Source organism: Carcharodon carcharias, chromosome 3 (assembly GCF_017639515.1).
Source record: "Carcharodon carcharias isolate sCarCar2 chromosome 3, sCarCar2.pri, whole genome shotgun sequence".
NCBI lineage: Eukaryota > Metazoa > Chordata > Chondrichthyes > Lamniformes > Lamnidae > Carcharodon > Carcharodon carcharias.
Window position 1 is genome coordinate 58,460,443 of NC_054469.1, and position 16,699 is coordinate 58,477,141.

At 39.7% G+C, this 16,699-nt stretch overlaps 1 protein-coding gene across 15 annotated transcripts in view; it reads right to left on the reverse strand.

The window, feature by feature from the left end:
• si:ch211-285f17.1 (sickle tail protein) overlaps window positions 1-16,699 on the reverse strand; it is a 587,788-nt gene that overhangs the window by 105,650 nt on the left and 465,439 nt on the right. For 14 of the 15 annotated variants that reach the window (XM_041184076.1, XM_041184075.1, XM_041184090.1 and 11 more), the window contains one exon: window positions 8,861-8,957. In XM_041184076.1, coding sequence (XP_041040010.1) covers window positions 8,861-8,957 — 97 coding nt within the window. Of the gene's footprint in view, window positions 1-7,636; window positions 7,656-8,860; window positions 8,958-16,699 lie in introns of those variants that run through there. The other variant, XM_041184089.1, reaches the window with a different exon arrangement.

The window sequence follows — 16,699 nt, forward strand, 5'->3', positions numbered from 1 at the left end:
AATTCTGCAGCTTCAGGGTGTATTTCTTACAGCTGTCCAAATGGCTGTTGGACTGATACATTGTTGCTTGGCACCTGATTGCAGCGCAGTAGTAAATATGGCACTCCAGATGTACATCAGCAAAACAATTAATTTCTAGCTCCTTACAAATAATCCAAGAACTGTTGTAATATGCCGTTAAGGGATAGCAGCATAGCATCACTAGAGGGGAAATGTGGCATGTGATCCAATCTTAGTTTCACTTTTGCTTTGAGCAGAGCACAGCACACAGCTCTGATATCTTCAAGCTTTATACCTATGTAGAACTGTTCTCACGTGCCCAGCTTTTAGTGAATGAACCCACAACATGTTTACCAAATCTCTTATGAGCAACTGATGCCTATTATATCATCATAACAACAGGACAACAACTATCATCCCAAGGACCATGTCAGGGTCAAAGTTTAGTGTATTTATTTTGGGATTCAACATGGTTGCCAAAGGGTAAATGCCTCCAGGGAAAGGAAGTCAAACGTTGGGGAAAAGAATGAGAACAAGGCCAAGGAAAGATGTGCTATTTTTTTTATGACATGATATGCAAGCAGAGAGATGTAGTTTGGCTACACTTAGGTCACTGCATTGCTTTTATAAGCAAACAATAAAAAAATTGCCAGTTTTCTGAAGACAGCCCTTCATGGAAGAAATCACAATGGGCAATATGAATAAAAAAATCTGCAATGTCATACTCATTGCCCAGGTTCATGATTTGGCACTCGTGACATTGCTTAGCCAGGTGCCCTCTTTGTTCCCACTGTATTAAGAAAGCCACTGTTCAATTACAAAACTGACACTATTTATAATAATTGCCTTAAAGGTTTATCTGCCAACAAAAATTCACTAGAGAAAATGAAAAGCTGTTCTACAAAGTATTATTTAAAACATGAGTGCAGTATTACAGTTTTAGTATAACATAGGCTATACTGCTCAATTACTATAGCTACTTGCCTTGAGGCGGACCATTTCTAAAAAAAATTCACTGAGCAGAGATCCTACAACATATAAAGTGGGCAATGGCATAAAAAGGTATCTAGACATTGCTGAGACTGCAAGGAGACAGCGTTATAATCCATACCCAAAACAAGAAGTTGGGGACAAAGGGATTAGGAAAAGAGAATGGAGACCAGCCAGGGTGAAACATATCTCCCCCAGTGATTGCACCTATTGTTGGCTGGCAGATTAAGAACACAAGAACATAAGAAATTCAAAGATTCACAGCCCTTTGAGTGAAGAAGTTTCTTCCCTCACCTCAATACTAAGTGATTGGCCTCTTCTCTCGAATAAATCTGCGTCCACTCTATTAGGCCTCTTCAAAATTTTGCAAATTTTAATGAGATCGCTTCCCATTCTTCTAAACTCCAGAGTACAAGCTCAGTCTCATCACTGAACAACCCCAATCTAATGAACCTTCGCTGTACTGCCTCCAATGCAAGTATATTCTTCTTTAAATTTGGAGATCAAAACTGCACACTGCATTCCAGATGTGGTCTCACCAAAACTCTGTATAATTGTAGCAAGGCTTCCTCATTCCTGTGCTCCAAGCTCCTCACAATAATGACCAACATGCCACTTGCCTTCCTAATTGCTTGCTGTACCTACATATGCTAAATTTCTCCATTGCTTGTACAAGCACACCCAAGTCTCATTGAACATCAACATTTACAAACAGAACACCTTTTAAAAAATATTCTGCTTTTCTATTCTTATGACCAAAGTAAACAAGTTCACATTGCCCCACAGTATACACCATCTGCCATCTTGCTGCCCACTCACTAAACCTGGTTATATCTCTGTGCAGACTATGTCCTCCCCATAGCTCACCTCTCCACCTAACTCTGTACCATCACCAAATTTAGATATAGTACTCTGTCCCTTCATTCAAGTCAATATATATGGTAAATATGAGATCCCAGCATTAATACTTGCACTCCAATAGTCACAGCATGTCAACTTGAAAATTACCCATTTATGCCCATGCTCTGCTTCTTGTCCATTAACCAACCCTCTATCCATGATAATATATTATGTCCAACTCCATAAGCCATTATCTTGTCCATTAAACTTGTATCAAATGCCTTTAAAAAATCGAGATATATTACATCTACTGGTTCGCCTTTATCTACCGTACTAGTTATATCCACAAAAAACTAAAATTTGTCAAACAGGATTTGCTTTTTGTAAAACAATGTTGCCTTTCTCTAAGCATATGATTCTTCTCTAAGAGCATTGTATACAGTGGGACCATTGTAAAGACTTCCTTAATAATAGTTTTCAACATTTTTCTAACAACTGATGTTAAACTAACTGGTCTGAAGTTTTCTCTCTCCCTTCTTTCTTGAAAAATTATGCAACGTTTGCCGACATCCAATCTAGTGGGACTGTTCACGAATCTAAGAAATTTTGGAACATCATAGCTAGCGTATCCACCATCTCTTCAGATATCTCTTTCAGAACCTTGTTTAGGCCATCAGGTCTTGGGAATGTGTCAAATTTTAGTCCCTTAAGTTTCTGCAATATTTTTTCTTTGCTGATAATAATTATTGGAATTTCTTCAGTCTTTTTAACCCCTAGGTTACCCTCCATTTCTGGTATGCAACTTTGTCTGTCTTCACAGTAGAAGACACAAGTGAGACAGCATCTGGAGTACTGTGTACAGCTCTGATCTCCTTAAGGGTATAATTGCATTAGAAGCAATTCAAAGAAGATTCACTCAATGGATTCCTGGGATAAAAGGGTTAGCTTATGAGGAAAGGTCGAGCAGGATTTTTTGTTTCTTTCATGGGATGTGGGCATTGGTGGCAAGACCAGGATTTGTTGCCCATCCCTAGTTGCCTTTGAACTGAGTGGCTTACAAGGCCATTGCAGACAGCAATTAAGAGTCAACCACTCTGCTGTGGATTTGGAGTCAAAATGTAGGCCAGATGAGGTAAGGACGGTAGTTTCCTTCCCTAAAGGGCATTAGTGAACCAGATGAGGTTTTACAACAATAGTTCCATGATCAGTATTACAGAGACTGATTTTTCAGTTCTAGATTTAATTGAATTTCAATTGCACCAGCTGAGTGGTCAGATTTGATTCTGGCGCTCTGGATTATTAGTCTATAGGTTGGGCCTGTTGGAGTCTATTGGTTGGGGTTTAGAAGAATGAGAGGTGATCTTATTGAAACATTTAAGATCCTAAGGGGACTTGACAGAGTGGATGCCGAGAGAATGCTTCTCCTTGTGGGGAGTCCAGAACAAAGGGACACAGTTGAAAAATTAGGGGTCTCCCATTTAAGACAGAGAAAAGGAGGAATTTCTTCCATCAGAGTGTTGTTAGTCTGAGGTATTCTCTTCCCCAGAAAGCGGTGGAGGCTGGGTCATTGAATTTTTTTCAAGGCTGACTTAGATTTTGCGGGGTGGGGAATGGGAAATAGGAAAGTGAAGCTGAGGCCACAATCGGATCAGGCATGATCTTATTGAATGATGGAGCAGGCTTAATGGGTCAAATAACGTACTCCTACAGCTAATGCTGTGTTCCTGTGACACAATATTTGTTCAATACCTCTATTTCCTCATTTCCCATGATAATTTCTACTGTCACTGCTTCTAAGGGACCAAAGTTTACTTTAACTACTTTCTTCCATTTTACATACTTCTTGCAATCTGTTTTTAAACTTCATGGAATTCAATTGTATTCTGATCACCATTTCCCAGTGGATCTTTTTACTATGACATTACTAATTAACCTTGCCGCATTACACAATATTAGATATAAGATAGCTTTAGTCCTAGTTGGTTCCACAACATATTGCTCGTGTCACAAATACATTCTACAAACTCACCTTCTAGACCAGTCTTGCCAATTTGATTGTCCCAGTCTCTAAGTTGATTAAAGTCTGCCACAATTATTATATTACCTTTGTTACAAGTCCCAATAATTTCTTGTTTAATGCTCTGTCCAGTAGTATAATTACTGTTAGGAGGCCTATAAACTACTCCCACCAGCATTTTCTGATTCTTGCTATTCCGAATTTACACCCATACTGATTCTACTTCAAGATTTTGAGGCTGCATCCTTTCTCACTAAATGTCCTTATAACATCCTTGACTATCAGAGCTACCCCAACTCCTTTGCCGTTGTTTACCTGTCTTTCATAAATATCGTATACCCTAGAATATTTATTTCCCAACCTTGATCACCTTGCAACCATATCTCTGTGATAGTGTTTAAATCTAAACCATTTACCTCTATTTGTGTCACTAATTCATCTTTCTTATTGTAGATGCTTCGTGAATTCAGATAAAGAACCTTTAATTTTTTTTTTAAAAACTTCTATTCCCTGTCATGACCCTGTTCACTGATGTGCAATTTATGTTAAACTCTCTGTCCCTTCCTGTCTCACTCTGCTACACTGTTCATTTGCCTTGTCCTTTGTCATTGGTTTTTTTAAAATCTCCCTTCACCCAAACTATCCCTCCACATCCCCCCTCCCCTTTTTTAGTTTAAAGCCCTGTCCATAGCCCTAGTTATACAATTGACCAGGATGCTAGTCCCACCCTGGTTTAAGTGAATCCCATCCCAACGAAATAGCTCACTCTTTCCTGAGTACTGATGCCAGTGCCCCATGAATCTTCCCACAATCTTTTTGAACCACACGTTTCATTCTCTAATCTGTTTGACCCTATGCCAATTAGCATCTGGCTCAGGTAATGATCCAGAGAGGATTACCTTTAATATTCTACATTTTAATTTTGATCCTAACTCCTCAAAATCTCTTAGCAGAACAAATATTCTACCTGTGTTGTTGGTTCCCACATGGATCACGACAACTAGATCCACCCCCTCCCACTTCCAAGTTCCTCTACAACAGGGAGATGTCCTTAGCCCTGGCACCAGGCAGGCAACAAAACCTTCAGCGCTCATTATAGTGGCTGCAGAGAATAGCAGTTATCTCCATGACTATACTGCCTCCTGTCCCTACCACACTCCTTTTCACTCCCCCACTTGAGTGGTATCCTTCTCCATGGTACAATGGTCAGTCCACATATCCACCCTGCAGTCCTTCTCCTCATCCACACAGGTAGGAATCAGGGGCTGAGGCTCCTCCATTGCTACATGTTGGCTCCCCATACCTGCCTAACTTGAAATCACATCCTCCTGTCCCTGACGATTGACTAACTCTAAGGTTTTGCCTAACCTACAGGCCCCCGGACCAAAGTGTCCAGGTAACTCTTCCCCCTCCGATGCCTCGCAATGTCTGCAACTCAGACCCCAGCTCAGCAACCCTCAGCTGAAGCAGCAGACACTTACTACAGATATAATACGGTTGTTCACGATTGCAGCGCATTCCACAGATTCCCGCATGCTGTAGTCATGACACACTACCATCCCTGCCATGTCTGTCTAACCTTTATTTAATTAACCATTAGTTATGAAAGAAAAGCTAAATTTTACTATATGGTTCAAAATGAAGAACAAAAAGCTGGAAATATTCAGCAGGTCTGGCAGAAGCTGTGCAGAGCAAAACAGTTAATGTTTCAGCTTAGGGTCTTTCATCAGAACTGGGAAAAGTTAGAAATGTAATAGGTTTTAAGAGGCATGGGGAGGGTGGAAAAACCTAAAGGGAAGGTCTGTGTCGAGGCGGAAGGCATTAATTGACAAAAGAGTTGGTGGGACAAGAAAGAAACAAAAGATGGATCCAGAAGAGGTGAGAGTGACAGAATAATGAACAGCTGCCATCTGAAAGCAATTAAGACTGACACATGCAAAGAAAAGGAAAAATTAGGGTGGTGGGGGAGCAGAGATTATAGTCTGAAATTGTTCAACTCAATTGAGTCCAGAAGGCTTTAAAGTGCCGAAAGATGAGGTTTTGTTCCATGAGCTTGTAGAGAATGTTTCCTGTCTTCCACCCTAACATCGACATTCCCTTTTGTTTTGGTCCCACGAACCCCTATTTCACCTCCTTACAACCTAACTTATCCCAGTTCTGATGAGCATTAACTCTGTTTCTCTCTCCACAGATGCAGCCAGGCCTGCTGAGTATTTCCAGCATTTTGCATTTGTTTCAGATTTCCAGCAGTATTTTACTTTCGTTTTACTATATGGACGGGCCAAAAAAATTGCTTAAAATGTAAATTCCTAAGGTAAACCTGCACAATGCAGCAGAAATAAGATCAAACTTACTTAAATTCTGAAAGTTTCTGGGCTTAAATTGGCAGCTAGAAGCTATCCCACTGTATGACAATGTAGTTTATACTTGAGATTTTTGCCAGAGAGAAAAACATTGTATGGTACAATGAAAAATAACCCAGGCCAGTGAGGATCCAATTGGTCTCAGGTCTCCCTCAATGACTCAGCAAGTTTACCAAATGCACAGCTGAATCACTCAGCCTCCCAAGTTCTAGTGTTGATTTATGCTGGGCCACTAAAACGCAGTTGTTGCAAGGCTGCTACAATTGGATTTTGCTCTACCAGTGTTAATTTTGTTTGATAAGGCTCCTGTGAAACATTGAGATGTTTTACCAGATCAAAGACACTAAATAAATGTAAGCTCTTCTTGTATAGGTTTGATGGGGCAAAAGAGAACCAAGAGGACCGGACATTGATTGGTTAATATTCACCATCAAGGTTCAAATGCAAAAAATGGCCACTTGAGGGAAGCATCAGAGCACAACTAGTCACCCAAGAGTTAATGTATTCATGAGATCAGAAAATTGAGAAGTATTAGTAAGAGAAAGAAAATCGTTATTCTCTAACCAACTCAACATTGAAGGTCTGCCAATGCAGAAGTTCTGCCAACACCGCAGAATGTTAATAATACACAATGTGCCCCCACCTAAAAACCAAGGCACATAAAGACAACGTGCTAACATTTCACAGTAGCACGGGGTACTTTCACTTTCTCATTCTGTGTCATTTGAATGAAGGTTCAACTCATCAACTCAGCACATATTCTACAATACATTTAACTCACTGACTCTCTATGTCATTTGCACTGATGACAATGCTGCATTAACAACCACAACCTCTTTTTTAAATTATGGAGCTGCAGGTCCAAAGTAAAATCAGCTTTACCAGACAAACTCAGAACATAAAATGAAGATAACTCCCAAGTTTTAATTTAAGTTGTTAGTAAACGCCATAACCTCTTGAAACACAAGGCAAAGACTTTCAGTTATTGAACCAAGCAGAGAGATATTTTACAACATAAGGACAAAGAAGTTAGCCCAGATCAAAGACATTCATGGTCACTTTAATTTGTCTGCAGGTCACAATTTCTCTTGCAGGTACTGTAACAATCCACCCCTACCACTGAGCCAGTTTGAACGCAGACTATAATTTAAACATCCTTATTTAACCTTCCCACCCCCTCAAAACACAAACATCAAGTCTGTTTCCTTCGACAACTGCCGATTTGATTTCATAACCTCACATACCTTTACAGACTGGCTCTTCTGGTTACTAAATCTTCATTTTAAATGGACTGCAGATGTAAAATTTAAAAAAAGCGTTTGTTCTCTCAAACCAGATTGCGTAGGAGCAGGTTCCAACAATAACTTCTGGAATGTTCTTTTCAAAAAATACAATCTAGGCTGAGGCGAATGTGCAGAAAACTCACCTCTGAAGCCAGACGATGAAAGCACTTCACTGCTGCTTACCACATATGAATACAAACACGGAGCAAGAAGAAATGATATGTTTATGGTCTGGAAATAGCTACAAGACCACACCTAAAATCTATTGCTGAACACATGTAAAAAAGAGCCAACGAGCTCTGACTGCTCCACATGTTTCAATCTGGCAAGGAGTATCAGTACATGCAATATCTGAGAACACAAGGGCATTTGTGAACTCAATACATATTGATGTAATCACTTTGGATTCTAATGGAAAGAAAACCTGCATGCAGTGCCGCTGGATGTATTAAGGGGGCCTGTGGTACAGTATGTTAATGAAGTACAATTTGATGAATCATTTTAATAAAATTTAACCTTAATTGCTGATTTTGTAAAGGAGACATTGACAGTGTAGATACGGACACACAGATTACAGAATGACACTGAGTTTTCACATAATTGTCAATCTGGCAGTGATAAAATGCAGCTAATTAATACATTACCAGAACAGCTAAATATTGCACCACGGTAGCTATTATGCTGTTTTGTATCTGAAGTGGTATTGCATGCCACATTTTATCAACATGAACAGAGGTTCTACCAACTTTCAGAAATATTTAATGGAAATCCTACTCGGGGTTTCAACTGGGCATTAATAGCTAATGTTATTTGCTTCATTCAGTCCAAAGCCAACCAACCCTCCTGCCTTCCTTTCCTCTCCGCCCCCAACAAGTTGAACAGGTGCTTGAGCTGCCAACAAGTTTACGTAGTATTTTATCCCGCTATGATTCAGAGGGTTAGCCATTGCTTTAAAAATAGTAGCATCCAAAACAGCATTTATAAAATAAGAAATCAGCTTCACTTTTTAAAAAAAGCAAAAAGAAGAAGCCATGTCTGTAAGCAACAGCTCCACTAGTTAAAAGGGGGAAGTTACATAAACCAGGTCACTCACAAAAGACCTGTTACCATTATCACAGAAGTGGAAACAGATGTATTGGGAGCCAATTTATACAATATCTACAGGATGGAGAAAGACCAGAGCTGCAAGATACCTTTTCGCATTGTTCAGTCAGCCATTTATGCATAAATACATTGTGTAAACTTTTAGCCAACTTAAATTCATATAAGCATCACAATGAGATCAATTATGAATAACTGATGAAATTTGAGCAAATATTTCTCTCTCTCACACACAAACACAATTTTATAACCATAATTGTACTTACCCTTACATCTCCATTTACAGCCCTTGAAGAATGGTTAAAAGAAATATGGGCGGGATCCTTGTGGTAAACCTTTAAAAGCGCTCGATCTTGTATGCTCCTGGAATCAAACACATCAATTATTATGGAAGACGACAGAAGATTGATTTTTGCCATTTTCCCAGATTACAACCAGGATAGGTAAATCAAAGTTGGTACAACATGGCTACCACAATAGTCAACTCTGCCAATAAAATATTTTATTCAAAATCAATAATCCCTCTGCCTGTGAGTAGAACGATTCTATTCCGTGTAGTTCTCCACCCACCAGGTCATGTGGTATTTATATCTAAACAGAGACTTAACAATACACCAAGTCATTGCTGACAAGGTTCCAATGTCCACAATAAATAAATAGCAATCATTGGTAGACCCAGTGTAATGTGCTACAGCAGGTGTGATTAATACACTTACCATTGCTTAGGTCACTTAAAATTGCTTAAAATTGGCCTTCTCGCACTTCTTCAACACAATGGCAAAAAGCAGCACCAGAATCCCAGTAAGATTCCAAAGCTTGAATGAAAATGCACATAAGCTTTCAGGACAATAAGCATTCATTGAACAAGAACAGGTGATCTTACAATCTACTCTAGTCAGCCATCAACCACCCATTACTACATCCTGATTGGTAGATGCCAAGGATGTTTGTTATATGACGCAGATAGATAAAGTGGAAGGATTCATATCAAATGTTTTATCAAGAAACATCATCTGTAAAGAAAAAAATGCAGTTTTTAAAAAGAATGGCAATTGTTAATGCAATTGCACTGCATGTGTTTTCGTAGAGACACAAGTGTATCCACATTGACACTGCACAATACCACTGTCGTCTTGTGCGTCATCTCTTTACAGCAATTATCAAGCAGCTATCAATCTCTGAGGCTGCTGTCTGATTCAAGATTACCAAGGTCACCATTACCAAACTTTACAAACCCACATCATCATTGGCACTGTACTATGAAATAGAAAGTGGCTGCTATAAAATCACTTATTTTTGAGCCAAATTCAAGCTGAAATATTTAGAGAAAATTAATTTCTTTGTCTAAATACTAATCTTCCTCACTAATCTGTGCTGGGAAGTGCCATGCTGCACCCTGCAAAAGAGCAAAGTATTGCAGGAAGAGAGTTAAAAAGAGGAAGGGAATTAAATAGGAACCATGTGATGGCAAAGACATTAAAATATAAAACGATCTGAACTTGGTCTTCTACCACAAAACCATCAACCAAATCTTCAAACCAACAATACTGTGCAACAGCTGCATACCTACATTATTTCATATGTAGTTACTAATTACATATCAGAGCTTTGAGTTGAATCCATTTAAACACTAGCACTACAGCAGCTTAAAGCAACCCAAAAAAACATTTTGGTTGTATTTAAACTTACCAAAAATTTGCCACTCTACTGTCAATCATCCGGGAAGCTCTTTTAAGATTTTAACAGAAATCTGCCTTGAAGACCGATATGCCTCCTTATGCTTTTACCACGATTATATGCAAGCAAATGAATCCTTTTTAAAAGGTGCGTTGAACTATCAACATAATTACTTAAAAAGTAAATGAGATGTAAAATTACAGGGTTGGCCAGCACATTCCTTCTCTATCATTTATAGTGAATGATAGGATTGCTCTCAATTATCTGCCAGTCAGTACATGCAGTTGCCCACAGTAATGGTGAAAAAGAACCTGATTCTGCAAAATACATACATTAACACATCAAAAGCACAAGTACAACTGTATTCTGGCAGGGAATCAAAAGCAGATGCCACTTTTGAGAAATTGTTTTGGATGGACTGAACAGGAACAGACAAAACAATTCCCCAAAATTCTAAAAGAAAATGTGGTTACGGGAAATATTGAGCAAAAGTTTCAATCGAACCTTACAGATTGGATGTGCAATTTCAGCTGTAGCTGCAAAATATTGTAACAAGCTTAAGACACACAAGAAACAAAAGAAAAATCAGCTGCAGACAAAGAAATTAGCACATGGTGATGAAACGGCCCTAAAACTCAGCAGCAGCCTTTACCTGCTGAAGCGCTCCAGCCCATTAGTTCCTTTGGACACACCCTGTAGTTACTGATGTGCAAAAATTTGCATCAGACCAAACTGTTCCTTCAAAAAGGTATTAGGTATTTATTTAAGTATATGAGAAACGACAGGAAAATAGGGCTGGGTGAAAATCAACCCCAAGAAAGGCCTAAGTTCAGCATCAAGGCAAATGATCGCAATCACAGAATTGTTATGGCGTAGGAGGCAGCCATTTAGCCCATCATATCTGCACTGGCTCTCTAAATGAGTATTATGACTTAGTGCCATTCTCCTGCCTTTTCCCCGTACCCCTACAAATTGCTTCTATTCAAATAATCATCTAATGCCCTCCTGAATGCCTCGATTGAACCCGCCTCCACCACACTTCCAGGCAGTGCATTCCAGACTCTAGCCACTTGCTGTGTGAAAAGTTTATTTCTCACATCGTATTTGCTTCTTTTGCAAACACTTTAAATCTATGCCCTCTCGTTCTTGATCCTTTTACGAGCAGGACCAGTTTCTCCCCAACTACTCTAACCAGCCCCCTCATGATTTTGAACACCTCTAACAAATCTCCTCTTAGCCTTCTCCTCTCCAAGGAGAACAGTCCCAACTTCTCCAATCTATCTTCATAACTGAAGCTTCTCATCACTGGAACCATTCTTGTAAACCTCTTCTGCACTCCCTCTAATGTGCTCATACTCTTTTTGTAGTGTGGTGCCCAGAACTGTATATAATACTGCAGGTGAGGTCTAACTAGTGTCTTAATTAAGGTCAGCATAACCTCCTTGCTCTTGTACTCTATGCCCCTATTAATAAAGCACAGGATACTGTATGCTCTCACCCCCTGTCCCGCCACCTTCAAATGATCTATGCACATGTACATCCAGGTCCCTCTGCTCCTGCACTCCCTTAAGAATTGTACCTCTTGTTCTTGCTATGTTCATCCTATCAAACCTCACTTCACTGCATTGAACTTCATCTGCCATCTATCTGCCCACTCCACCAACTTGCCTATGTCCTTTTGAAGTTCAACACTGTCCTCCTCATAGTTTACAATGCTTCCAAGTTCCATATCATCTGCAAACTTTGAAACTGTCCCCTGCACACCAAGATCTAGATCATTAATATATATCAAGAAAAGCAAGGGTCTCAATACTGACCCCTGGGGAACTCCACTACAAATCTTCCTCCAGCCCAAAAACTATCCATTGACCATTACTCGCTGCTTCCTATTTTTCAGCCAATTTTGTATCCAAGTTGCTACTGTCCCTTTCATTCCATGAGCTATAACTTTTCTCATAAGTCTGTTGTGTGGCATTGCATTTAATGCCATTTGAAAGTCTAGTACACCACATCAACAGCATTACCCTCATCAACCCTCTGTTACCTCTTCAAAAAGCTACAGTAAGTTAGTTAAACATGATTCCCCTTTAGAAATCCATGCTGGCTCTCGATAATCAACCCACATTTTTCCATGTGACCACTAATTTTATTCCAAATAATTGTTTCTGGAATCTTACCCACCACTGAAGATAAAGTCACTGGTCTGTAATTGCTGGGCTTATCCTTACAACTTTTTTTGAACAAGGGCATAATGTTTGCAATTCTTCAGTCCTCTGGCACCTCCCCTGAGTCCATGGTAGACTGAAAGATTATGGCCAGTGCCCTTATATTTCCACACTCACTTCCTTCAACATCTTGCATGCAAATGATCTGGTCCTGGTGCCTTGTCAACTTTAAGAACCAACAGTTTTTGAAACACTCCCTCCTCGTCAATTTTGAACCCTTCTAGTGAAGGAGTTTCCTCCTCTGTCACCATGACGTCAGTCGCATCTGCTTTCTTGGCAAAGAGAGATACAACATATTCATTTAAGACCTCAGCGATGCCCCCATGCATAAATACCCTTTTTGGTCCCTAATCAGCCCTACTCCTCCTTTTACCATCCTTTTATTATTTATGTGCCTATAGAAGACTTTGGGAGTCCCCTTTATGTTGGCTGCCAGTCTTTTCTCATGATCCCTCTTTGCTTCTCTTATTTGCTTTGTCACCTCCCCTCTGAACCTTCTGTATTCCGCTTGGTTCCCAATTGTATTTTTTACCTGACACTTGTCATAAGCACACTGTTTCCATCTTTATCTTAATTTCTATCTCCTTTCTCATCCAAGGAACTCTGGATCTGTTTGCCCTACCTTTACCTTTTGAACGGACATAACTTGACTGTGCCCGAACCATTTCTTTTTTGCCACAGAGTTTCCTATCAACCTTTCATTCCAATCCATCCAGTCCAGCTCTGTTTATGCTCAATTGAAGGTGTTAATTTTATCTGTTTCCAAATCATGAAATGGCAGAAAGACTCACATAACCTTTTAACAAAATAAAACTGAAATCACAAGCACAAATGAGGAAGACCATTTGGCCCATTTTACTTAATCCACTCAAAAGGCACAACATTGCTGAAACCATTCAACAGTAAGTCAAAATGTCACCATAAGTTTGCAGATATCCTAAAAACTATATAAACAAAACACAAAAGGAGTCTTACTAAAATTTGCATTATTTTTCCTACATTAGAACAGTGACTACACATCACAAAACTGCCTCATTGGCTGCAAAGCACTTTGGGATGCCCCAAGGATATGGAAGGCGCTACACAAATAGCAAGGCTGCCTTTCCTTTCTGTTTTAGTATTTGAATAATTCAGCATATTCCTCTCGAATCTCTGGTTAAGAGCCCACATGACTCTTGACAGCAAGGATACAACAGACCAGTCTACAGATGTTTCCAGAGCTACTGTCAGTCCTATCTTGATGTATTAGGGGCTGTGACCTCACCAATGTTAAAAATGATCACTACAAGCACATTTCCCAGTGGGCTGAGATAACATTGGAGAAATTTACTGAGAAGTTTGTTAGCAAAGATGACTGAACACAACTTAGGTCTCCTGATGGGAGGGCAAATATTCTAGTGTGCAATCTCATGTTTTCACAGAAGCACAATGCAGAAGAGGCCCTTTGGCCCATCGAGTCTGCAGTGACACGTGAGAAACACCTGACCTACCTACCTAATCCTATTTGCCAGCACTTGGTCCATAGCCTTGAATGTTATGACGTCCCAAGTGCTCATCCAGGTCCTTTTTAAGGGATGTGAGGCAACCCGCCTCCACCACCCTCCCAGGCAGTGCATTCCAGACTGTCACCACCCTCTGGGTAAAAAAGGTTTTCCTCACAACCCCCCTAAACCTCCTGCCCCTCACCTTGAACTTATGCCCCCTTGTGACTGACCTTTCAACTAAGGGGAACAGCTGCTCCCTATCCACCCTGTCCATGCCCCTCATAATCTTTTACACCTCGATCAGGTCATCCCTCAGTCTTCTCTGCTCCAACGAAAACAACCCAAGTCTATCCAACCTTTCTTCATAACTTAAATGTTTCATCCCAGGCAACATCCTGGTGAATCTCCTCTGCACCCCCTCCAGTGCAATCACATCCTTCCTATAATATGACGACCAGAACTGCACAGCTGTGGCCTCACTAAGGTTCTACACAACTCCAACATGACCTCACTGATTTTATGATTTATAATTTTTAAAAAATTAGTGCAAAACATTTTGGATACTATTAGCGCTGTTTACATTTATCAAATTGATGAGTTAAATTCATATAACGTATGGCTTCCCCCAATACCAATTGCATGCCTTCTCCTGACCACCATCCAAGGCTGATCAAGACTGTTCACCACCTCAGTGCCCTACTTAATTCGGAGTTGAGCTTCCAATCCCATATCTATCCCATCATCAAGGCTGCCTACTGTTACAATCCGCATAGAGGCAGTTAACTAGGAAATTCGAGCTTAGTGAATAGCTGAATGGATGACACAAGACTTCACCTTTTAAGACTTTCACTGTAATAAGCAAACTAGAAACAATGTTGACTAAATGCTAAAATGAAAGCAAAATACTGTGGTTGTTGGAAATCTGAAATAAAGACAGAAAGCACTGGAAAAACCCTGGTCTGGCAGCATCTGTGGAGCGAGAAACAAGAATTTGAGTCGAATATATGAACATATGAACCAAGAACAGAAGTAGGCCACTTGGCACTTCAAGCCTGTTCTGCCATTCAACAAGATCAAGGCTGATCTGATTGTAACCTTCCCCTGCCCCCAATAACCTTTCATCCCTTGTTAATCAAGAATCTATCTGGCAGTACCTCAAAAACATTCAAACTCCCTGTTTCCACAGCCTTTTAAGGAAGAGAGGTCCAAGGGCTCACTACCCTCAAAAAAATTCTCATCTGTCTCAAATGAGCGACCACTTATTTTTAAACAGTGACCTCTAGTTCTAGATTCTCCCATGAGGAAACATCCTCTCCATAGCCACCCTGTCAAGGTCCCTCACAATCTCATATGTTTCAATCAAGTCGCCTCTTACTCTTCTAAATCCCAGCGGATACAAGCCTAACCTGTCTAACCTTTCCTCATAAGACAACCCATCCATTCCTGGTATTAACCTTCTCTGAACTGCTTCTAATGCATTTACATCATTCCTTAAATAAGGAGACTAATACTGTACACAATACTCCAGATGTGGTCTCACCAGTGTCCTGCACAACCAAAGCATAACCTTCCTACTTTTGTATTTAGTTCCCTCGCAATAAATGATAACATTCCATCAGCTTTCCTAATTACTTGCTATACCCAAATACTAACCTTTTGTGATTCATGCACTAGGGCACCAAGACCCCTCTGATTCTAAGAGCTCTGCAATCTCTCACCCATTTAGATAACATGCTTCTTTTATCCTTCCTGCCAAAATGGACAATTTCACATTTGTCCACATTAGACTCCATTTGCCAGATCTTTGCCCACTCGTTTAAACTGTGTCTTTTAGTAGCCTCCTTTTGTCCTCTTCACAACTTACTTTCCTACCCATCTGTGTGTCATTAGCAAAGTTACCAACTATACCTTCAGCCCCTTCATCCAAATCATTTATATAAATTGCAAACAGTTAAAGCCCCAGTACTGATCCCTGTGGCACACCACTAGATACATCTTGCCAACCTGAAAAACACCTATTTATGCCTATTCTCTACTTCCTGTTAGCCAGCCAATCTTCTATCCATGTCAATATAATTATCCCCTATACCATGAGCTTTTATTTTCCGCAATAACCTTTGATGTGGCAATTTATCAAATGCCTTCTGGAAATTTCTCTGTTGATTGTAATTTTTCTGAACTCCTCCCTCACTTCCATTCTGATTTATATCCACTTCTGGGATGTTACTTGTATCTTCTATAGTGAAGACTGATGCAAAATACCTGTTCAATTCATCTGCTCTTAAGAAGAGTCATAAGGACTTGAAACATTAACTCTTTTTTTTTCTCTCCACAGATGCTGTTAGAGCTGAGTTTTTCCAACATTTTCTGTTTTTGATTCAGATTTCCAGCATCTGCAGTATTTTGCTTTTATCATCTGCCATCTCCTTACTTTGCATTATCAATTCTCCAGACTCATTTTCTATAGGACCAATGCTCACTTTGTTAACTCATTTCTTTTTCAAATATTTATAGAAACTCTTACCATCTGTTTTTATATTTCTGGTTAGCTTTCTCTCGTACTCTAACTTCTCCTTTCTTATTAATCTTTTAATCATCCTTTCCTGTTCCTTATACTATGTCCAATCTTCTAGCCTTCCACCTATCTTTGCACAATTATATACTTTTTCTTTAAGTTTGACACCATCTTTAACCTTTCTAGTTGACCATGGACAGTGTG